General features: G+C 37.8%; 1 protein-coding gene across 1 annotated transcript; it reads right to left on the reverse strand.

Annotated features, from left to right (window-relative positions):
* Positions 1-8,189: 8,189 nt before the first annotated feature.
* Positions 8,190-13,874, reverse strand: LOC107767072 (uncharacterized). The gene is made up of 7 exons (XM_075251174.1): positions 12,847-13,874; positions 10,355-11,074; positions 9,693-10,279; positions 9,479-9,604; positions 9,125-9,402; positions 8,917-9,036; positions 8,190-8,836 (listed from the first exon to the last, which is right to left on the reverse strand). Exons 5-7 carry the CDS (start codon positions 9,218-9,220, stop codon positions 8,630-8,632), a joined length of 423 nt encoding a protein of 140 aa, XP_075107275.1. The 5' UTR covers positions 9,221-9,402; positions 9,479-9,604; positions 9,693-10,279; positions 10,355-11,074; positions 12,847-13,874; the 3' UTR covers positions 8,190-8,629.
* Positions 13,875-24,532: the final 10,658 nt, after the last annotated feature.

Below are 24,532 nucleotides of genomic sequence, written 5' to 3' on the forward strand. Positions count from 1 at the left end.
CGGACCACGTACAGGTATTTATATACAATTGTGACATCCAATGCCATGCTCGTAAGGTAGACTTATGGTTTGGCAAGTAGTGGTGAAAACGATATTCTAATAACGAAATGACAAATTAATTAGGCTCTTAATTTAAAAAGAAAAAAGAATAAAAGACAAAAAACAAAAATAATTGTAGAGTTGACCTGTTTTGTAATTTGTAAAGTGCAACAAAGAAATAAATTGGAGAAAATTTTTGCATGATTTCTTTTTGATTGCTGAACAATCATAAAGATTTGGAAAAAACTTATACTGTAGCATCCATGAACATAAAAAGGGTAAACATTTAATTTGATCTTAGTATTAAATGAAAAAGGAAAACTATAAGTTGAAGCTACTTTCATTACTAATTCTCATAAAAAGTACACTAAATAAGCAAAAACTACACGCCATTCTCAAATTTACTTGTTTTTTGTTTTGATTCCTGTCAAGCTTATAGAATGGAAATATCAGATTTCTGGGGAAAAAATTAACATACTTTAGACTTTATAAACATAAAAAAAAATTGTACATATTATGTTGTATACGGTAAAATCGAAGAGTCCAATTTTCATTACGACGCCTTGTAAGCACGTCTCGAAGGCTCGAGACTACGGCCGAGTTTCATCCCTCGAGGGCCATCGACGCTCGACCTCGGGGCAGTACAGACCGATGGTTACGGAGAGAAAGCGGGGAGTTCCCAAGGCACATAAATAGGGCTGACAAAGTCTAGTGGACTAGTCCAAAAAACGAATCAAGGCATTAACTAGTTGTACCATCGTCATATCTTTGTAATTAATGCATTTGTACTATGTTAGGATTCACCCTCGTATATAAAGAGGATCCTTGTTATTTTGTAGATATTTGTTGTTCAATACTAAATACACAAGAACATTCTTTTTGCTCCCTAACATATTCTCTCGCTCCCATTACTCTCATTTATTGCTTACATTTGTTGTGTTCTATCCGTTGTTCTTCATTTATTGCTTATCATTGATCATGCGGAGCTATCATTTTAATCCTCATATCTGCTAGTCCCTCCTCGATTGCCATAAGCCGGCCTCCAGACTCGACCTCGAGGCCTCATATACGGCTGCTCGACGCCCCGACCTCCAGCCTCTCGGTTCGATTATCACATCGTCTCTAAGCTTTAATCTTGCTTTCTAGTCTCTTACTTTAGCATCTCTTGCCTTACAACTAGCATAAAAATAAATCACGTATTTTTAGAATCATAAAATCAAATTTAATTGTTATTACCATTTTCACGGTAAACATATGTTTAAATTTTGTAACTTCTCTCACTAAACTAACTTTTATTTCTCAATAAAAGATGTAAATTAAAGACGTGCGTCACATTGCTTGATTAGAAAGTATGAGGTCCATTAATTGGGGCACATTCATTTTCTCCTCCACTAAAGACTTTTTCAATTTATCACATTAACAAGAGACAAGCTAGTCAACAATTATGGGAATCTCTATCATAATACAAAAGATAATTGAAATCGTAATCCAACGATGAACCTTTCAAGAAAAGTGCATTATATTCTTGTGGTCAATGATAGTAAAATGGCCATATATAACAGCGATAAGCGCCAAAAATTAATCCAACAAATATGTGCAAACCGGTAATTTGTTATACACTAAAGTTATTAAAATATTTTTTGTAACAAAAAATCACTCAACATTTTCTAAATATTACAGAAAGTTACTAAACTCTTTTTTGTGACAAAAAAATCATCCAGCTTTGCCTAAAGTATCACAGAAAGCCAAAAATAATTTTTTGTAACCGAAATGTGATTCAATTTTGCCTAGGTATCATAGAAAATGTGAAACTTAGGAAAAATTAAATTACTTTTTGGTTACAAAAGATAGATTAATAATTTTTCATGATACTTATATAAAATTAAATACGTAATTTTTTTGGTTACAAAAATAGTTTAATTACTTGCCCATTATCAATGACAAGTTTCCAACCAATAATCAGACTACATAGTTGGATTTGAATTCTTTATGAAGCTCGAGTTCAATCATAGATGCCCGTTGCTCCTTTTATCCCCTTAGCAAAAGCTGATCACCAAAATTGGCATACACCAATAAGTATGTTTGGTTAGTGTGTCATTTGGTGTCGTCTTCTTCATTTCTTTTTTTTCTCTATCACTTTTCTTGTTTTTATTCAATTTTGTCATTTAAATAGGCCTGCCTAAGTTATCAATTGAAAGCATATGCTTCCATTGACTTTGCAAGGCCAATAGCAACCTCTCCTTTTTAATAAAGTTGATTCCATGAATCTGCAAGTGAGACACATTTACTAGAATCCAATAGCTGTATAGTTTAGTGCAAACTAAACATCATCCCTAGTTTTTATTTTTATTTTTGAGACAATAATAAAAAACTAAACAAATTAGGAGGTCAAGTTTGGGTAAATGTTTTCACGAGGGACGGGTCTACCTTAGCCCAAGCGATGTCACTTGACACCGTTTCGTCGAAAATCTTTACGAATTATTTGTATATAATTCAAATGAAGAAATAAGAAAAAGATAAAAACAAATAAAGTGACACCACTTGTCACGAAGAGCTTTATAGCTTGGGTCAGAGGTTGAAGAATTCTATGTGAGGCTGTGAGTTCGAACTTCCATAGGCTCATTTTATGTTTTAAAATAACTTTTATGCCCCATCTAAAAAGTATCCTAAGTCCTAACTAAAGAGACCAGCACAATACAATTTTTAAATCGGAGGGACGCTGCTGCTTTCTTCGTTAGTTGTAATTTTTTTTTATTGGTTGTTTTGTAAAATATGATATTATATTAATTTATTTATTTATTCACGTCTAATGGTGACACCGCTTTGCAAAAATTTCTGCATACGCCATTGTCGTCATAATAGCATCTTCTTTTGTTTGACAAATTCCTGATCTGTATTCTTCTTACTGCGTCCACTGATCTGTAAACAATAATATATCCTAAACATTGGACTATTGTATCATCATATCCAGTTAAAGATTTGAGGAAAATTATTCCATAGCATATTCCGTTTTAATTTCTTTCATATTCTCCTATTCATCTACAGTTGGACTCCGAAATAGGTAATGATTTCCACTTCTTACTTTTCTGGTAGTATCTTTCTCTTTGCCTTTTCTTGAGTGAATAAAGACCATAAATGAAGAAAAGATTGGTGTGCCATAACTTACAGCTATAAACACTGATTGCTTATTTATACAAACATGAGAACTCTAGGAAATATACATGGTATAGAACCTTTTGTAAGTGACAAACATAGAACTATTCCAAAGGATAAAAGACAGAGGGGCGCTTGTTAACAAAGATGGTGCGAGAATTTGAAGTTTATTGTGATGACCCAAGAGGTCATCACTTGTTTTAAAATGAAATTATACGTTCCGAGGTCTTAAAAAACTTTTCTAGCATCACCTCGATTTGCGTGCGCAGTCCGGGCGCGTAGCCGGAAAGCCTATATGCAAAAATCTGTGAAAAATGATAACTTTTGACTATAAAATGAATTAAGTTGACTTCGGTCAACGCTTTGGGTAAACGGACCCGGACCTGTGATTTGACGGTCTCAGAGGGTCCGCAGGAAAATATGGGACTTGGGCGTATGCCCGGAATCGAATTCCGAGGTCCCAAGCCCGAGAAATGAATTTTTAAAAAAAATTATTTTCTGAAATGGTTTAAAGGTTTTGGAAATGAATTTTGATTATAACATGTTGGTATCGGACCCGTATTTTAGTTCTGGCGCCCGGTACAGGTCTTATATATGATTTAAGATAATTCTGTGAAATTTGGTAAGAAACGGAATCTGTTTGACGTGATTCAGACCTTAAATGCAAAATTTGATATTTAAGAAGTTTTGAGAAATTACATTGATCTTGAGGTTTAATTCGACGTTCATGATGTTATTTTGGTGATTTTATTACGCGAATAAGTCCGTATGATATTTTTGAGGTTGTGTGTATATTTGGTTTGTAGCCCGGAGGGCTCGGGTGAGTTTTGGATAGGCTAGGAGGTGGATTTTTAGACTTAGAAAGTTGCAGATTTTAGCTGGTGTGCCCAGATGCGAAGACTGGCTCGCAAATGCGAAGGCTGGATCGCAAATGCGAAACCAGCCCAGGCATGTCTTGCTCGCAAATGCGAGGCTTCGATCGCAAATGCGAAATTCCCCTGCTCAGCCTTGGATCGCAAATGCGACTCTTTCTTCGCAATTCCCAAGTCGCAAATGCTAAAGTCCAGTTTTCCCGGAAGGGTTCGCAAATGCGAGCCCTATTTCGCAATTCCCAAGTTAGCAGAGGTCGGGGTTTGCAATTGCGAACCCCTGTTCGCATTTCCCATAACTGCGACATGCAACTTTTTACTTAGACGATTTTAAACTCATTTTTCACATCTTGTCAAAACACAAACTCCCTAGGGCGATTTTTCAAGAACAACTCTTCTTATAAATCGATTGTAAGTTAATTTTAACTCATTTCCTTCAATCAATAACATCTTTTAACATGATTTCAACTTAAAATCAATGATTTTCATGGGGGAAATTGGGTGTTTTAGGTAGAACCTAGGTTTTTCAAAAATTGGGGATTTGGACTTCGATTTGAGGTCCAATTTCAAAACAAATTATATATTTGGGTTCGTGGGGGAATGGGTAATCGGGTTTTGGTTCGAACCTCGGGTTTTGACCATGTGGGCTCGGGGGTGATTTTTAACTTTTTGGGTAAAACTTTGGGAAATTCATTTTCATGCATTCGAATTGATTCTCTTAGCATTTATTGATGTAATTAAGTAACTTGTGACTAGATACGAGCGAATTGGCGGTGGAATCGAGGGGTAAAGCTATAATTGAAACTTGAGTTGTGTTCGTGGTATCGAGGTAAGTGTTTGGTCTAACCTTAGCTTGAGGGATTAGGAGTTGTGCCCTATTTTCTATTTGCTTCTGGTTGAGTACGATGTATAGACATGGTGACGAGTATCTATACGTTGCTGTCGAGCATGACCGTGAGTCTTAAATTGCAACTTGTTGTGTTCTTAAATGATATTACGGACGCTTTAATTGATGACTCTCGATAGTGAGCAAGGAATAAGTTTGTTTTTGTGGGAATTACGAAGTTTGAGTATTGGTGATAGCTGAAATGGTTAGATGTTGGATTAAGATTGGTTATAGTTATTTCTCTCTGGCCGAGACATATTTATTTATGTTGTCGATTCCCTTGCCGGGATAGTGTAGCTCGTTATTGATCCCTTGCCGGGACTATGGTTATGATTATTGTTGACTATATATTTGGAACGGGTTGTGCACCGCAATATTATTATATATGGATCGGGTTGCACGCCGCAACAAATATTATATTGGATCGGGTTGCACGCCACGACATTATTATATATGGATCGGGTTGCACGCCGCAACAAATATTATATTGGATCAGGTTTCACGCCGCAACAGTGATATAAATGGATCGGGTTGCACGCCGCAACAGTGTTAAATGATAAGGGATCGGGTTGCGCGCCGCAACAGTATTATTAATGTCTTGTTGTAGATCTTGAATTGTTTTCTCATATTTCTCTTAAGTTTCTCCTGGATTTGATATTTTCCCCATAGCATGTACCCCCTCCCATTCAAATTGTTTATTCCTGTTTATTTCCCGCTGTATATTATATAACTGCACAAGTTTATCTAGAGTCTGGTCGTAGCCTCGTCACTACCTCACCGGGATTAGGCCAGACACTTACCAGCACATGAGGTCGGTTGTGCTGATGCTATACTCTGCACTATGTGCAGATACCAGAGCAGTATTTGGGCAGTAGCACTTGGGGAGCCAGCCTTCAGTCCACTTAGAGATCCCGAGATAGTCCTGCAGGCGTCCGCAGGCCCGGCGTTCTCTTCTATCTATTTATATGTTCTGTTTTCACTTGTTTCCGAGACAGACGGTATTTCCTTGTTCAGACGTTTGTATGTAGTATTCATAGACAGCCCGTGGATATTGTGACACCGACTTTTGGGTAGAGACGCATGTTGGCATTTTCGTACTGATTTTGGTATTATATTAGTCTAAGTCTTCCGCTTAATTTCATCGTTCCATATTATTTAAATGTTGATCACCTATTAATTCAACTCGTTAAAAGGATGGGGAAAAAATGAAAGAGTTAGAATTTCTATATTTCGTGGCTAGCCTAGCTTCTACGAGTAGGCGCCATCACGACCCCCGAGGGTGGAAAATCCGGGTCGTGACATTTATAGTTTCAAACTTATTAATTTTTTTCTAGGAAAACTCGCAACCGCTACTCTTCGGGTCCGCACTGGGTAACCTGCTCATTATGCAATAGCTCGCAAACCACACAGGAAATATAAACCGCATTAGGCAAGCCCGGTGCGACGGGCTCTGACTGAGGAGGCTGCTGGAGAAGGGAATCGATCTCAGGTTTTTCATGTGGGAAACCACTCACCCAACTAACTCAATCAACTCTTGTGGGCAATTTGAACTTCTATTAAACTCGTAGTTCGTCAGTAAAAGCTATACCAGTACCTAACACTCTAGCTCTGCCCTGCTTGTTAATTATAATTATAATTTTTGATGTACACCACCTCACCAATAAAACTATTGTCCTACAATATTACTTTAAAGACTCGTCAATGCTTACTCATTCATGTGATGTTTGACATAGGGCTTTTCTTTTTTCTTTTTTTGGTTCAATAGGGCTTTTCTTTTAATTTCTATAGTTTTCACATATAGTGCCGTAGAATAGAACTAATGAATTTGCATCCATGTGGGAAGTAGCTGGACTTTCTTAATTTCTCTATTTCTATCTTATTTATATTTCTGTCAGAAGAATAGATACTTAATCATTCGATGTATAATCCTTGAGAAGGAAACAGAGAATCTTTAACTTATAATTAAATAATGTACATTATTTAAACAAAAATGATAAAAAATATCTAAAATATTTACAGAAATAGAATGAAGGCATGTAACAGTAAAGTTTTAAGAAATATTTTGAAGACGCATGTTGTGCCTCGCATGAACGACAAACTATTTTATGAATTTTCTTCTTACAAAGCTGACTAATTCGATAAAATGTATATCAGTAAAACTATTAGAAGTACGGGTGTATTTGGTACGAAGAAAAATATTTTTCTTGGAAAATGTTTTTCTAGAAAATATTTTTCTGGAAAATGAATAGTGTTATCACTTATTTTCCTATGTTTGGTTAGTGAATGGAAAACTTTTTTCGGAAAACATATTTTAGTATTTGGTTAAAGAGAAGAAAATCTTTTTTAGCAAAATAATGTTCTATGCTACTCTCCCCACCCCCACCTCCCCCCAATTCCCATGTTTCATGTGTTCCCCCCACTCCAAACAAACAAACAATTACTCAACGTTGCTACAACTCTATTTTCCTTCAAGAATTTAATTATTCTTCTAAAAAATTCACATAAACCTAAAGGAATTAACCACCACCAGAAAACTGCCAAAAATCGTCCAAGAAAACCGACCGAGATCGGTCAAAAATATAGGACAACGACCGATTTTAATTCGTCGAAAAAATAGTGGTCGCTAAGGTGTGGCAACCGAAGAAGGTCGCAATTTTCGACCGAAGTCGGTCGGTTAATTCAACCAAAATTTGACCACTTTATCTGATAATTTTTGTTGAACAAATAAGTATACCGACCAAAATTGGTCGGTAATATGTAAATTATTTTTTATTTATTTTTCAAAAGAGTGATCGATTTCGGACAGAAATATAATTATTTGATAATTTTGCTTTTCTTTTTAAATTTTAATAGACCGACCGAAATCGGTCGGAATCATTAAAAATAAATTAATAAATAAATAAGGTTATTTTCGACCGAATTCGGTCGGTAATTTTAAATTTCTGCAGATTGCACGTTGAAATTACCGACCGATGTCGGTTGGAAATTATGAATTTGTGGGTTTTAATATGAGAATTCCGACCGAAATCAGTCAGAAGTCGGTTAGTTTTCAGGGTAAAAACCTGACAGAATATGACTGTTTTTAAGCTACACCACCTGCCAATTACAACCAATAACCATCATATAATGGCAGCATTACATTGCTGCCATTGAACCATAATTAACCAACAACAACAACAATTAACCAACGTCTACCACAACAACAACACTAATAACAACCACAACAACAACGCAACCCACAATTACAACAATAAAAGTGTTCAATAACAAAATAATATCAACAATACAATCATCATTCAAAATTATCCCAACAAAATATTCACAAGTTCAGGACTTTGTTTAGCAATACACATCATTCAGGGAGTGTTTTGTATTACATCATCTTCATCTTCACTACTAGAAGTTTCATCGTCGGCATGGTTCGGAGGATCACGACAAGAAAGATTAGATTTGGGGAAGGCTCACGAGACCGAGGAATCGGGAAAGCACCACTAGCAAGAAGATTGGCCAGCTGACCTTGAAGGACATTAAATTGTTGGTCCCTCTTTTCTAGCTGAACTTGAATGGTATCAAATTGTTTATCTCTCTTTTGTTTTCTAGCCTTTGTCTCTTCAAGTTCTGCTGTCAACTTTGCGATCTTCTTCTTCATAGATGAGAGAGTCGACCTATCAATTGTCTCGCTCTATATGAAAGTCCCTATACCTTGCAATCCATCCCTGTAGCGCCGAAATGATCTCTCTAATAGGCCGTATGCTATCCCTTTTTTAGGACCACTGATAACATCCAACCATATCTTCTGCGCTTCTTCGTCTGAAATGGGTGGTCGCTCACCTTGCCCATTCGGTGGCAAGCTTGGAGTGTACTCCTTCACATTAGTCTTGTAGAGATCCTTTATTTAGAAGATAAAAAATTATTAACTATATAATATTATAAACATTAATTTCAAGTTATAGTAGTTATGAAACTTACATACATAGTCTCTGCCCGATCCTCGACCCATCTACTTGGATATGTCGGTGCCTTCTTCTTCCAGATGTGAGTCTCCGTGAAGAACTCATCATGAGTCATCTTTCTTACATATTTTTTTTCCTACAAATATAATAAAACATGTTAACTAAATTAAAATATATATAAATATAGTTCAATAAAAATAGATTTAAATATTTTAAGGAATTACCAGTAGTCTCCTCGCAGTCCCCATGCTCCTTGAACCCACACAGTGCAAGGAGCCACTATTCTCAGATGCTCGGACCTTCTTTCCATGTTCACTCATCTTCTCAAATTTTCAATGGTCCACTGCCTCAATAGATCCTCCCATAAATGTGGTAAAACCCATGAAGGCTTCTTGCTCTTCTTCCGAGCAGAATAGAAGGAATCAGATAGTCTCTTACGGCATTTAAACACAAAATTTGTAAGAATGACACTGTTATGCCGGTCCTCCCAGGACCACTTAATCTGCAAATGAAGTGTGTAACATTAGATAAAAATATTGTTAATATAATACCTAAATAGATAAGAATTGTATTAAAACCTTAAATTGGTTGAAAATTTGCTCCACGAGCTCCGGTGGAAATTTACTCCAAGTCGCATAGGTTGCATCATACAACTAATTGCAGATTAAGTGATTATCTTTGTAGTTTGATGATTAGGTATGAACCTGCAACATAGAAATTACATTAAATAAACAAGTCTAGCTATTATATTCAGCAAAAATAAAGAAGTAATAAATAAATCTTACCCATTACCTTCAGGCCTGATGATCATCCTAGATAACGATCATATTGCACTTCCTCTGGATCATCATCATCCGATGAATCTAAAGCGTGCGTAGAAGGGGAGGCATTTGGCTCACCGCTACTATCCCGAAGATGAAGTCTAGAAATGCTAGGAGACAAACTCTGTGGAGAGGGAGATGGGGTCGCTGATGAAGATGGATGCAATCTAGACCCTTGCTACGATCCGGGTGGTTGAATCTAGATGTATGCTATCCAGCTGGTGCTGAAGCAAATGGAGCAGATGACGAGCACATCACCACATGGCCCTATGACTGCTAACTCGATGGACCCATGTAACTACTTGCAGGATCATGTGGAGGAAGCGGGGTATAGCCCTATAGTGGATAATGACAAGAATACAGTTGGGAGGGCGAATGGTAGGTAGTTTGATGAGTAAATGGATGTGGTAGAAAAGATGTGTGCCTAGAAGATCGTTGCCGGCCATCAGAAATGGAGGGATGCAAGTGTGGAGCGGAAGGAAGCGAGGGTGTAGCATTATCCTCATGATCAATAGGACTTTTATCCTTCCTAGACCTACCTCGACCCTTATCTGTCATCTGCATAAATTAAATAAAATGTTAGAATTGAGAATATAAATCTATATTAGTTGAGAGCGCTTGAAAAAAACATACTAGTCGTCTTCGAAGTATCCTTTCTCGTCCGAAAATTCTTCCTCTTCACTTACTTCATTTTCATCAGGTGATTCTTCGTCCTTATTTTTTATGATTGTTATTTCCTCCATATCAACTTCTTCTAATATGCGTTGAGGATGCTCCAAGTCATTTTCTAACTGGTCATCCACCATTTGGTTAACACTTGAGGTGTTGTTTTGGTAAGCAACATCTAGAGCATTCTCAATTTCCACCCTACCAACAGACTTAGTTTTGATTACAACCAACCAATCAGCCTTATCTCTCCGCAATAGATATGGACCATAATATACTTGCCTGACTTTTTTTGCAATTATAAAAGGATCATAGCGATCATACCCCCTCTTTTTATTAACCTCAATTATGTTGTACTGTGAATGTACATTTGTACTTCTTCTAGGTGTTGGGTAAAACCGCTTGCATCGGAAAAGTATGATCTTTCTTATTTGGCCAACCTGAATATGATAATTCTAGAATCTCTTTGATCACACCATAATAATCATTTTCCTCATCCTGGTTGCCTTCACCACCTTTGACACACATCCAATTGTTATTGCTTTTTTTTTTTTAATACTTGGAGTATTCCTCGGTGTGAAATTTGTAATCGTTCACAAACTACTTAGACATAGTAGTAACCGTAGGTGCAGGTCCCCAAGATATATCTTTCAAAATTTGATTAACACCGTTGTTTGGATTATTGACCTACATGTAGTGTTAAATAAATCACAAACGAACAAGTATATTCACAAATGACCAAGTGTCACACCTCCTTTTTCTACCCCGGAAGGGTATAAAGGAGTTTTTCCAATTAAAGTAATAATAATTGAAACGAGATTATTTACATTTATTTAGAGTCGCCACTTGGAAAAAATTATGGTGTCCCAAGTCACCAATTTAAAATCCCAAATAGAGGAAGTTTGACTCTGTTTTACAGTCCGCAAAACACAGAAATCCGGGTAAAGAATTCTGTTAACTCGAGAGGAGGTGTTAGGCATTCCCGGGTTCCGTGATTTTAGCACGATCGTTCAACTATTACTATTGGCCTAATTATCTGATTAATTACACATTTTAAACCTACGCGCATTTTTAACTTTCATATTGCTTTTAATAATTTTTTAGGAAAATTCATGTAAACCACGCTACATGAAATGCACCCGCGGTTCATGACATATTTATTTATTAAACATTATTGGAAATTACAGTCGGGTCATATGAAATGTACACCCGGATTTGGAAATTAAGCATCACAATCACATCACAGAAACCATACCCATAGCTATAATGATTTATTATAGCGCCTAAAAGTTTGCCTAACCACGTGTGATCGACCTAAAACATGCTACTAGCGATCAAAGTAAAATAGAATAGTGAACATGTAATACTCAAATTTCAGTTATGTTTCCTTCAAATTCCCCAACCCTATGGCCAAACCACTACATCAGACAAAATCTAAATATTAAAAATAAGGGCTAATGAAACCAAAACAATAACTATAATAAAGTGAATAAAAGTGTATAACACACCCAACACAAAAGGCATCCGAACATTTAGGAAAGATACGAACCAAGAAAATCCAATGATGACACTACTAAAGTAAGAAAGGAATTAAAGCTACCAGGAATTACCATTTGAAGATCCAGTTATTACCCCAATTGTCCTATTTTTACTTCAGTATTTATCAAATTATCTAGAGGATTACTAAGGCGATATACTCACTCGACATCACGTCACAACAACTAAGCGAGGCTTAAGTCCTTAGGAGCATTAGGCGAAACGATTTGGTGCAGAATGATGTTACAAAAAAACTTTAACGCAATTTTCCTTTTAATCTGAAACCCACGAAACATGCCTGCTCATGAACTCCAATACTCCAATCCTCTAACTCTGAATAACTGAAAAGCTAACCAAACCTTTTTATCTTACTTTAATAAAGCATAATGTCTTATAGACTGAAGAATCCCTTTAGCTATGACTTGAATCAAAGAAATATCTTCAACATCTAGGCACAACGTCAAAGAAACTAAGATATAAAGAATCATCCTGTGGAGTCTAAATTTTAAAAAAATAAACAATTTGCCCTTTTTCATGAAGGAAAATACCATTTTTAGATTTAAGGAGAAACAGAAGGGCTCAAAAGAATTAAAAACACTCTTCACAGCATTTATTAATTAATCACGGATCCAATTAATCTCAAATAAAAATTTCTGTTCACTTTTCTTTTGTAATCTCATAGAAATCAAACTTCTTCATACATATTCTATATTCAAAGTGAGAGGATTAAGACAAGTACGAACATTTAATCTACAACAAAAAGAGAAACAGGGATCCAAGCAAGTTGAATACTAATTCGTTCTTTAGAGGAACTATTGCAAGAAACTAAGAAAATAAAATCAGAAGAAGTATAAATATAACCACAGTCAATACTATCAAGCCTCAATTATGATTAAAGAAAATTACAGAGTAAAGAAGAAAACCTGTAAAAACTAGAATCTCTTGAATAATGAAATAAGAAATCAGCGAGTACACACTTTTTGCGCCAAAATCCCAAGCGAGGAAGTAGGGGTATAACCAAACTGGGACCTCGAAACCAAACTCGGCTCAATCAAACGAGATCCATTTCAAACACAAATCCAGAAGAAGAAACGAGACCTTTTTTTTCTATTCTTGAAATCAAACAAAGAAGAAAACAAAACTGAATATATATATTTTTTATATATTTCTGCAAGACCTCAAACGAAAAGGAAAATGAAGAAAAGCCAAAATCAAAAAAAAAATACAAAACCAAATCCTTTTCTTCTATTTTTCTTTTCAATTTTTTCTCCCAAGGACCTCTGAAATTTTGTTTTAAGATTTCTTACCCGAAAAAAAAATCTCCAAAATAGAACCCCTTTCAAACAGAAATCCAAAACCAGAAATGGAGTTCCATATTTTTTAAGTTTTCTGATTTTTTGGAAGTAAAATCTCGAACTAAACAAAAAAAAACTCAGACTTTCAATATCTTTCTCTGGAATCAACAAGACAACAGAAAAAAAAAAACTCAAAAAGCAAACCCGAAATAAAACCCTAATTTTCTATTGAAATATCTCCCCCCTACCTCTGAAGAATAATCCCAATATATAGGGAGGCTCGAACCTTCTATGCTTCCTTTCAAAGAAATCTCCCAAATTTTTCAAAATCCGAATCCGATTTTTTACCCCTTTTTTTATGGAAAAAACGGATAAATGGAGGGAGTGGATCAATTTCACTCAATCCTACGCCCCCATTTTTCCTAATTTCGATCTAAAGGAGTAAAAATCCGAAAGAAACCAAAGAAAAGGCATGTGAGAAAGAGGAAATCTGTCAGAAACGGTTAAGCCACGTTGGAGAGAGACGAAAGGAGGGGATGAGCAGACTCAGCTAGTCGATTCGCCCGATTTTGGGTGTGATTCAGCGAGTTTGGGCGATGGTGTGCAGCGTCCGTGACTTTGGAGAGGGTGGGCGCCGTTTGGGGTTCTCTAGGTTTAGGGTTTTATTTCTGATATATTAGGCTTATATTTGGGGGGAAGTGGGGCGGGTCAAACCGACTGGATGGGCGGGTTGGGGCGTGGGCTAGGGGTGAAGGGCTGGGCGGAATTGAGGATTAAATTAGGCTAAAAAATTTGGTCTTGGACCAATTTCAGGATTTAACAAAGCTACCCTCTTATTTTATTCTTTTCTTGATTTTTAACCTACTAAATTTAATTAAAAATTCTAGACTAAACCTAATTTGTAAAATCATATCAATTATTTATTTAAAACATAAAAATAATTAATTAACTTAAAGCTAAAGCAAATAAATTACTAATTTTAGAACTAAAAGCTAAAAATGTAACAATAGCCAATATTTTGATTTTACATTTAATAATGTAATTAATTAACAACTTAAACCTAAAAATGCAAATATCAACCTAAAAATGCAATGCATGAAATTTGGACATTTTTAAAGTATTTCCCATATTTTTAAAAAAAATATTAAATATGCACCAAAATGTAACTAAATGCAAACAATTACCAAACAATTACTATAAATTCCTAAAATAATAACACTCAAAAGCAAAAATTCATTTGTGACTTTTGTAGGAATATTATTATTCGGGCAAAAATCACGTGCTCATAGTTGCCCCTCTTTGCTCGGGAACACGAAAAGTTTTCGGGCAAAGATAAAGTGAGAAAATATGAGCGATTTTTTCCCGTTTGGATACTCCATGGGAAGCATTTTGAAAAGTTTAACCGAACCTTACTTCTGAGGCTGCCTACATATCCTTGGCTATAAAGGAATCAGGTCAGTGTAATTCTGAAAAATAATGGAAGGATGAGTTGGAGAATCGAGTGAGGTGTCGTTCCGTCGAGGTTCCGGTCCGCGATCCTGTTATTACATCAAAAATCAAGATTAAAAATACTAACTAAGTCTATCAGCTATGAGTTACAAAATTCCTATCTATATGTCTTCAAAACTTGATCTTGAATCGTCTACAACTCTGTTGTGCATCTTGAACTGTTGGCTCGCATTCTCGGGGCGAGCTTATGTTATTCCTAACTTGAATTGACCCCATTCTTCAGGCGGGTTCCTGCTGTTGTCTTGGGCTTAACTCTGATATGTATTCCCTCGCTCCCCAGGAGGGTTCCTGCTACTTGACTTGATACTTGAAGTGAATTTCCTTGTTTTCCAGGTGGGCGCCTGATGCTGACTTAAAATTTGAAATAAATTCTCTTGTTTTCCAAGTGGGCGCCTGCAACTTAACTTCGAAATGTATTCCCTTGATCTCCAGGTGGGCGCCTGATGCCAAAACTTTAAATGTATTCCTATGTTTTCCAAGTGGGCGCTTGATGCCAACTTGAAATGTATTCCCTTGTTTTCCAGGTGGGCGCCTGATGCCAAAACTTGAAACGTATTTCCTTTTTTTTCCAAGTGGGCGCCTGATGCCAAAACATGAACTGTATTCCCTTGTTTTTCAGGTGGGCGCCTAATGCCAAAACTTGAACTGTATTCCCTTGTTATCTAGGTGGGCGCCTGATTCCAAAACTTGAACTGTATTCCCTTATTATCTAGGCAGATGCTTGATGCCAAAACTTGAACTGTATTCTCTTATTTTCCAGGTGGGCGTCTGATGCTAAAACTTGAAATGTATTCCCTTATTTTTTAGATAGGCACCTGATGCCAAAACTTGAAATGTATTCCCTTGTTTTTCAGGTGGGCGTCTGATGCCAAAAAATTGAACTGTATTCCCTTGTTATCCAGGTGAGTGCCTGATGCCAAAAATTGATATGTATTCCCTTGTTATCAGGCGTCTGCCATTACAACAAAACAGACAAAACAAAAGAAACTTTTTTGCCCTAGTTTGGTACGGGGAACATCTATGAGTGTTAATCAAATCATGTTACCCAAAAGAGCTCTAAGAATTTAAAAGCTAAATCTCATTATCCAGGAGGGCCCTAAAAATTTAAAATTAAATCTCATCTTAAGAGTGAAAACTTCAAAGCTAAATTATATTTCCTAAAGGTAGAACTTACGCTAAATCTTGTTATCTATGAAGGTCTTAAAATTTAATTAAATCCCATTATCCAGGAGGGTCCTGAGAACTCTTAAAATTAAATTCCATTATCCAGGAGGGCCCTGAAAATTTTAATTAAATCTCATTATCCATGAGGGTCCTGAAAATTTACAGCCGAACTTGTCTGGCACATGCTTTCCTCACGGAGGGTTCCTCCGAAACAAACAAAATTTCCTTCCCCTGTTTCAATCAAAGAAAATCTTATCAGTTTGAAAATGTGGTGGTTAGTTTGCGACATTGTTGATGAAGGTGGCCTTTCCACTTCCATGCTTTGTTTTGATTAGCTGCCTTGGACTGGCAAAGAATTGTTTGACCTTCTGATTGAACCTCAACTACAGGACCCTGAATGACCTGAGTGCCCCACACTCATCCTACTGTTTTACATTTCTATCCTTCCAATTTGAACCTCTGTATTTCCCTAAAGTTCACGAAACCACTCGACCACTTGAACTTCCACTAACACATTATTTTCCATTTTGTATCATGCTATTTCTGGTATGCTTTGGCCGCACTTTGCTTTGTGCAATTTGAAAGTTGGTAATAAGCTTTGAAATCCTTTCTTGCTTGCTTAACAAGGCTAACATTAAAAAAGACTTAGAGAAGTAGACCCCAAAAGATAATGAAATGCAGTGACTTCGAGAGTTAGGAATAAAGAAGAAAATTTGAAACAGGATGACTGTTTGAGGAAGAAAAGGAAAAGAGACTTATCTGAGCGAAACAGCTGGCACCAATGATCATGACATGCATTTCGGATTAATCAGCCCAGACCGTTCACCTACTCCTATTTCATTTTGCGCCCTGTCTTCATACTTCAAAACCAGATTTTCTATAATCCAATCTTTCTACAAAGTCACGAGCCTCATTCGACTTGCAGTGCACTGATAGGTTTTCACCAACAAACCTCTCTCATTTGTTCATCACTCGACTCACTATCACCTTATGGTACCCGCGAGGGTTTTTACCAATAAGACTCTCTTATTTTAGTTTTCTCTCAGCTTTTCATCGCCTTATGGTGCCCATGAGGGTTTTCACCAATAATACTCTCTCATTTTTTCTGGTGGTTGTTGCTGTTGAAGCAGACGACTCAACAGGGCGGGGGTCGTTTGTGTTCTGGTTGCTGGGGTGGTGTGAAGGAGATGAGGTTTCAAGGGGTGGGGTCGTTGGTTTGGTCGATGTAGAGAGCTGGGTCGTTTGGAGAAGACGATGGGCAGGCAGGGGGGTCTCTGTTGAAACAAACGACGCGTAGGGGGAGGTGAAGAAGACGATGCAGGGGGGTGGGGTCTTTTTCCAAAAGCTGTGCAGCTTTTGCATATTTTCTCCGTCCCCCCTTGTTAGGTGTTAGCTTGTTTATATATACATAGGTCTAGGTTAGTTTTTGTAGGGTTTTTAGGTTAGTGGGTATGGGCCTAGGGATTATGGGCTTGACAATTGTGGGCTAGGTCCAAAATTAGGCCTAAAGATGGGTTGCCCGAGCCCAAGCTCTATTCTTTCGTCGCGAACGAGATTAAAAATACGGGCTCATTTGTTAATTATTCCTACTATTCAAATAATTATTAAAATAAAACTAACAATTAAAACAAATCTATTTTTGGTATTTTCAAATATCATATTAAAATAAAAATACGATACCTTTTTTTGTATATTTTTTAAAGATATTTTTAGATTAAAAATGACTACAAAACATTAATGAACCTATTTTTGTGATTTTTGTTTTCTTGAAATAAAACTAAAGTAAAAGAGTCAAAATTACTTAAAATATCTATATTATACCTAAATTAAATATTTTACGCTAATATATAAAAAATCTTGGGGAGAGTCAAAAATCACATGTCTACAACTGCCCCTCTTTGACTGGAAACGCGCAGAGTTTTCAGACAAAGACTGACTAGGCAGGTTTTTTGACCCGACCCTTATTTGGAGAAACTAATAAAAAGAGAGAGGGGAATATGACTGAGCCCTGGTATCTGGGCTGCCTACATATCCTTGGCTATAAAGGAATCAGGCCACGTGTAGTTCAAAGATGATTGAGGTGATGGAGTATGCCGGGGTGGAGAGCCGGTCGAGGTGCCGTTCCGCCGAGGTTCCGGTCCGCAGTCCTGCTATTACATCAAAAATCAAATGAAAAAGACTAAATAAACCTGTCAACTACGAGTTACAAGATTCCTATATATAAGTCTTCTGAAGCTGGATCTTGAGTCTTGAATGGTTCTTCATGCCGATTTTAGATTTGAACCTTGGCGCTTGTTAGCTGCAGGTGCTAGCTCGTTCTGCTACAACTTTTGGGTCAGGACCGGACATGTAGTGCTTGTGACTTCCACCACGTCTTAAGCAGTTCACATCTTTCATCAACTTCTGCAGTTGGATTCACTTCTTGCCTTTCTCTCTTTTCTTTATTATGACTAACTTCTGTTGATCACCTCGGACTGTTGACTCGCATTCTTGCCGCGAGATTCTTTGGTTGCTGACTTGAATTGCAATCTGAGATTCTTTTCCTTTTCTTCAGGTGGACGCCTGACTGTTGAACTCGAACCGTCTTCTCTTGTTACTTGACACTGTTTTCCTTTGCACCTTGAATCATTTTCCCCTGAAACTTGAACTGTCTTCCTTCGAAACTACTTTTCCTTGAAACTCGAGTTGTCTTCCTTCGACACTGCTTTCCTTAGAAACTTGAGTTGTTTCCCCTTGTTCTCCAGGTGGGCGCCTGATTACAACAAAATAGACAAAATAAAGAAATTTTCTGCCCCAGTTTGCACTAGGAAGATTTGTGGGTTGTTAGCAAAATTGTAAACCACTTGTACTATTGATGTAGTGATGAAATTAAACTAAATAATAGACTAGGAAAACTATAAACTAAGCTTGACTAAAGTAAAAGCTGACCCTATTCTCCAGGCGGGGCTCCCTGACTGCTAACTTGAAATGTATTCCCTGCTCTCCAGGCGGGCTCCTGACTGCTGCGCTTGAAAGTATTCCCTGCTCTCCAGGCGGGCTCCTGACTGCTGACTTGAAATGTATTCCCTGCTCTCCAGGCGGGCTACTGACTTCAAAATAAACAAATCAAAACTTTAAATTGTACTCCCTTGTTCTCCAGGCGGGCTCCTAACTGCTGCATTTGAAAGTATTTCCTACTCTTCAGGCGAGCTCCTGACTTCAACTTGAAATGTATTCCCTGCTCTCCAGGCGGGCTCCTGACTTCAACTTGAAATGTATTCCCTGCTCTCCAGGCGGGCTCCTGACTTCAACTTGAAATGTATTTCCTGTTCTCCATGCGGTCTCCTGACTTCAACAAAACAGACAAAAACAAAGAAAATTTTCTGCCCCATTTTGGTGGCTGGGGACAGATGTGATTGTAAAACTAAATCATATTATCAAGTATTACTAAGGATTTGAAAGCTAGGTCCCATTATTTAGGGGGGTCCTGACAATTCTTAACTAAACGACAATTTAAAATCTAAGTTATATCTTCTTCAGGTGTGACTTCTGCTAAATCTTGCTATCTAAGAGGATCTTTAAACTACTCCCCATTATCCAGGAGGGTCCTGAAAATCAAAAGTCCAATTTTATCTTAAGAGTGACAACTTTTATGGCTGAATTATACTACCCTACAACAAACTTTACGCTAAATGTTGTTATCTAATCGAAATCTTAAAGCTAAGTCCCATTATTCAAGAGGGTCCTGAAAACTCCTAATTGAATCCTATCTCGAACATGCAAACTTCTAAACCAACTTATATTCTTTTGGGATACATTTATGCTAGATTATGCTATTTTCTGAACTTTAAACTAGGTCCCATTTTCCAGGGGGTCCTGAAAATCAAAAATCAAACCTGTTTGGTGACTGCCTTTTTCCACGAAGGGTTTCTCCGAAACAACCGAAATTTCCTGCCCCTGTTTCAAATTAGAGAAAAATCTTGTCAGTTTAAAAAGGTGGTGGTTGGTTTGTGGCCTTGATTTTGAGGACGATTACTCCTTCACTTCCCATGATAACTGATTTCCACTCGAGGACCTTGCTTGGTTATGGACTAACCACTTTCTCTGTCATCCTTATAACAGAAAATACCCCTTCTCCGTTCAGACCCAATTCCCTTTATCTGTTGTATTGCTCATGAACTGACATTTACCAACCTTTGTGTTTCACCAAAAATACCTTTGATTCGTTCACCTAACACCCTCCATCTTGTTGCATTGTTTCTGAATTGATATGTACCAAATCGTCGTGTTTCACCGAAAATACCTTTGATCCGTCCACCTAACACCCTTCATCTATTGTATCGTGCTCTTGTGTTGACGTGTACTGGACCTTTGTGTTTCTCATGAATTCCAAAGCACAACAATTGCCACCCACTCATCGCGCATGTTGTTTTTTCTTGACTTAAACCACTGGCCCTGGCCTTGAGGTCTGTTGCTCCTTCACTTGCCACGATAAATTTGATTTCTGCTCAGAGGACCTTGCTTGTCATTGATTAAACACCTTTTGTCGATCTTACCACAGAAAATACCTTTGATCCGCTCACCAAACCCCTCCATCTTGTTGCATTGTTTATGCATCGATATGTACCAAACCGTCGTGTTTCACCGAAAATACCTTTGATCTGTTCACCTAACACCCTCTATCTGTTGCATTGTTCCTGAATTGATGTGTACCAAACCTTTGTATTTCATAAGGATCCCAAAGCATGTTGATTATTACCAGCTCAATGCGCTTGTTGTTCTTTCCTGACTTATGACACTTTGATGTACTGGCCAGATCCCGTTTTGTGCAATTGAAAAGCTGGTGGCAAATTTTGAAGTCATTTCTCACTTATTTTGACCAAACAGACTCAGGAAGAGGAAGTAAACAAGACAAAAGGAACAGAGTAAAGGGCAAAGGAAAGAGATGATTCCTAACAAGAAAACTACAAAGTAGAAACCTATCAGATGTGGATACCAACTCCAATGACCATGACATGCACATGTTGATTAAGTGGCATAATCTGTCAAACAAGTCTGATGTTCAACTTTTGTTATACCCCTGAACCATGAAACTGGACTTCAATGCTCCGATTATCCGATCTGATTCACAATCCTTATTCGACTTGTAGTACCAGAAGGGTTTTCACCATCAAGCCTCTCTCATTCTGTTCTTTCTCTCAACTTACTGTCGCCTTACAGTGCCCGCGAGGGTTTTCACCAATAAGACTCTCTCATTTTTGGATTTCTCTCAGCTCCCGTTGCCCTGCAGTGCCCATGAGGGTTTTCACCAATAAGACTCTCTCATTTTCATTATTTTTCTGCTTGGGCCAGAGTATTGCCCCTGATATGAATTACCTCTCCTTGCTTGACTTGGCATTCCTCGAAGACTGATCGGAAGGTCTTTCTTTGGACCATAACGTGGGCTTTTGGATAGGGTTAAAAAAGAAAGGATATCAAAGGCTCAAAAACAATTCTCATAGGTTCAAAATTACAACTTTCAGAATCAGATTCCTTACAACAACCATAATTTCTGCCTTAGTTTCTTGCTTGGGGACTTTTGGATTTTTATTTTGATGAGACCGAACCGTGAGGCTGCCTACGTATCTTAAAAGAAATCAGGTCGAACGTAGTTCATGACATAGGAATTGCTCTGTTGTTGTGATTTTTCTTTTCTTTTTCTTCTTTTCTTTTCTTTTCTTTTCTTTCTTCCTTTTTCTCTTTTTGTTGTTTTGTTGTTTTTCTTTCTTCTTTTCCTCTTTTTCTTTTTCTTTTTCTTCTTTTCTCTTTTTCTTTTTATTGTTTTTCTTCTTCTTTTCTCTTTCCTTCTTTTTTCTTTTTTTTCCTTTTTCTTTCTTTCTTTCTCTTTCCTTTTCTTTCTCTCTTTCTTTCTTCCTTTTCTTATCTTTCATGCTTGTGTTTCTGATATTCACTACTGATTTCGAAAGAGGGGTATGAAAGAAATTAAAGAAGGCTCAAAAGGGGTGACGAGGGATAAAATATTTAGATAGCGAAACAAAATGGGATCGTATTCGGATTGTGTTTTGGAGGTCCATAGCTAATAAACATTTGTAACATCTTTTGGTTGCGCCAGACTTGATGACCATACCCACACATTCGCCTTCTACATTTGTTATATACAAAGCACCATTGGACAATACTCTCACTCTCATTACCGCGAACAGCCCCCTACAAATTTGGAGCAAACTTGCTTTTATCTTCAAATTGATGCGGCTGGATGCATTTCAATAGGGGTTCTTTATGTTCTATCTGCCCCAGTTTCACACAATTCGGGCTTGAAGTGATCTCAAAATGCCTTTACTTATTTCCCTCAAATGTCCTTACATCTTCAACATTGTTTCATTGCTTCGTGATTAAATTGACTTTTAAAACTAGGTTGAGAATTACGCGTGCATGTCACGTCACTAGAGTCAACAGGAAAAGGACTATAAAAGGAAAAGAGAGCCAAACGAAAATGACTAGAAATCACAGAAAATAGAAAATTGCATTAGACAGATGGTGACAGGGTTTGGAAAACAAAACAAACAAACTAAACTGGGGCTACAAACCTAGAACAAATCTAGACAACACTAAACAGGCTACTAGACTAAACAAACTAGGCAAAATAAGAGGATAGAAGGGTTTGAGTCACAAGACAATATCTGGATTACAACCCTAAAATAACCCGGACAACAGAAATGACAACAAAATAAACCACCAAAACTCCTCCATAGCTAACCAAGACAGGAGCGTCTTTCCAATTGCCAAGCTCTGCATCTTAGCCACTGAATTTTGCATCAACATTACTAGGACCTTCACAAACTTCCATCACATTGTTCTTAACAAATTGCTTTTGGGTTCCCTGTGTTGGCTCGTTCTTAAGATCAACCTCTGATAGCACTGAAAACTTTGCAGCGCGTGGGCCTTCGAGGATCTTAGAAGAATTTTCATATTCCTTTTCAAAACAAATCATACTCACCATATGCGTCTCAGGCGATGGACTTTGGCTAGTGTCTGCTGCATCTGGATTTTGCACGTCAATGTCACCTGCATCAATAAGTTTCTGAATTGCTTTCTTTAGATTCCAACACTTCTCTATGTCATGCCCTGGGGCATCTGAGCAATATGCGCACCTTTGAGAAAAATCAAACTTCTTTGGAAGAGGGTTTGGCATTTTTATCTGGATCGGCTTCAACATGTCCAATTGCTTCAACTTTTGGAACAAACTGGCATATGACACTCCCAATGGGTTGAAAGCCTTTTCTTTTTTCAGCAACCTCTCATTCTTAAATGCTTGATTGGGCTGGAAACCTGATCCAGGGGGGTTTCGATAGGCTTGTGGGGGTGGATAGGCATTTTGTGGAGCTGGGTATTGAGAGAGGGATGTATGATTTTGGGAGTTCCGTGGAAAGAAATGGCATTGGGGAGGATCATCTGGTGCATCAGGATATCCATGGGGACGATGTCGAGGCTGGAAGTATTGATCGGGAAAGTCCATCGTATCATCTTTTCTGTTTCTCTTTCTTCCACCCAAGCTTACTGGGATGTTCTGAATGTCTTTCGAACAACTCATGATTTTACCTGATTTGATTCTCTCTTCTACCATCTCCCCCATTTTTAACACATCATTTAAAGGCTTTCCCAAGGCCGGGATCAAATGACTGAAGTAGGTGGGCCCCTAGGCTTTTAGGAAGAGCTCAACCATTTCTTCTTCCCCAATCGGGGTATTGACTCGAGCAGCATGCTCCCTCCATCTGAGTCCAAATTCTCTAAAGCTTTCCTCCGACTTCTTTTCCATTTTAGATAGGGAGGAGCGGTCTGGGGTAACACCTGATCTATATTGAAAGTATCGAACAAAGTCTTGAGCCATGTCACCCAATGTAGGCCACTTACCAACATCTTGATGATTATGCCATTCTAATGTTGCCCCAGTGAGGCTCTCGCTGAAGTACACCATCAATAAATCATCTTTCTCGCAAACACTTCTCATTTTATTTCAATAATCCCTCAAATGGTCTACCGAATCCCCACACCCATCATACAAGTCAAACTTTGGCACTTTAAACCTCGCAGGCAAATGAATGTCGGGGGACATAGACAATTCTTTGTAAGACATGCTACCCTGGTCTCTCGTTCCTTGCTTGTTCATTGAAGACTGTTCTATGCCTTTCAGCCTCCTGGGTATCCCATCTCGCCCTTTTCTTCCTGTGAACTCTTCATTTACAACATGAGACCCATCCCGCGGACCCTGCTTGTATGAGTTGGGAACCTTGTGGGCAACCTCTGAGGGGTAATATTGGGAATCATGAGATTTGAATGAGTATTCATTGTCGGAGATAGTAGATGTGACAGGAGGGCGATTTTGGGGAGAGGTAATTGGAGGATGAGTGATGGATCTACTAAGACGGTTGGGAAAGCTATGATAAGTGGGTAGATCTGGAGAGTATGGAGGATCATCTGGCATTGTGTTCGGAGCTTGGGTAAGGACGGCATCTAGGAGGCTAGGTGGTGGCGGGGGTGGTACCTTCCCAGTCATCCAATCCTAATACATGTTAGCCATGTGTTGTTTTAACATCTTTACCTCTTCAACCAACCCATTGTTCTGTTCAACCAACTGCTTTCGAGCGCCGGTATCAACCAACTC

Source organism: Nicotiana tabacum, chromosome 1, assembly GCF_000715075.1.
Source record: "Nicotiana tabacum cultivar K326 chromosome 1, ASM71507v2, whole genome shotgun sequence".
Classification (NCBI taxonomy): domain Eukaryota; kingdom Viridiplantae; phylum Streptophyta; class Magnoliopsida; order Solanales; family Solanaceae; genus Nicotiana; species Nicotiana tabacum.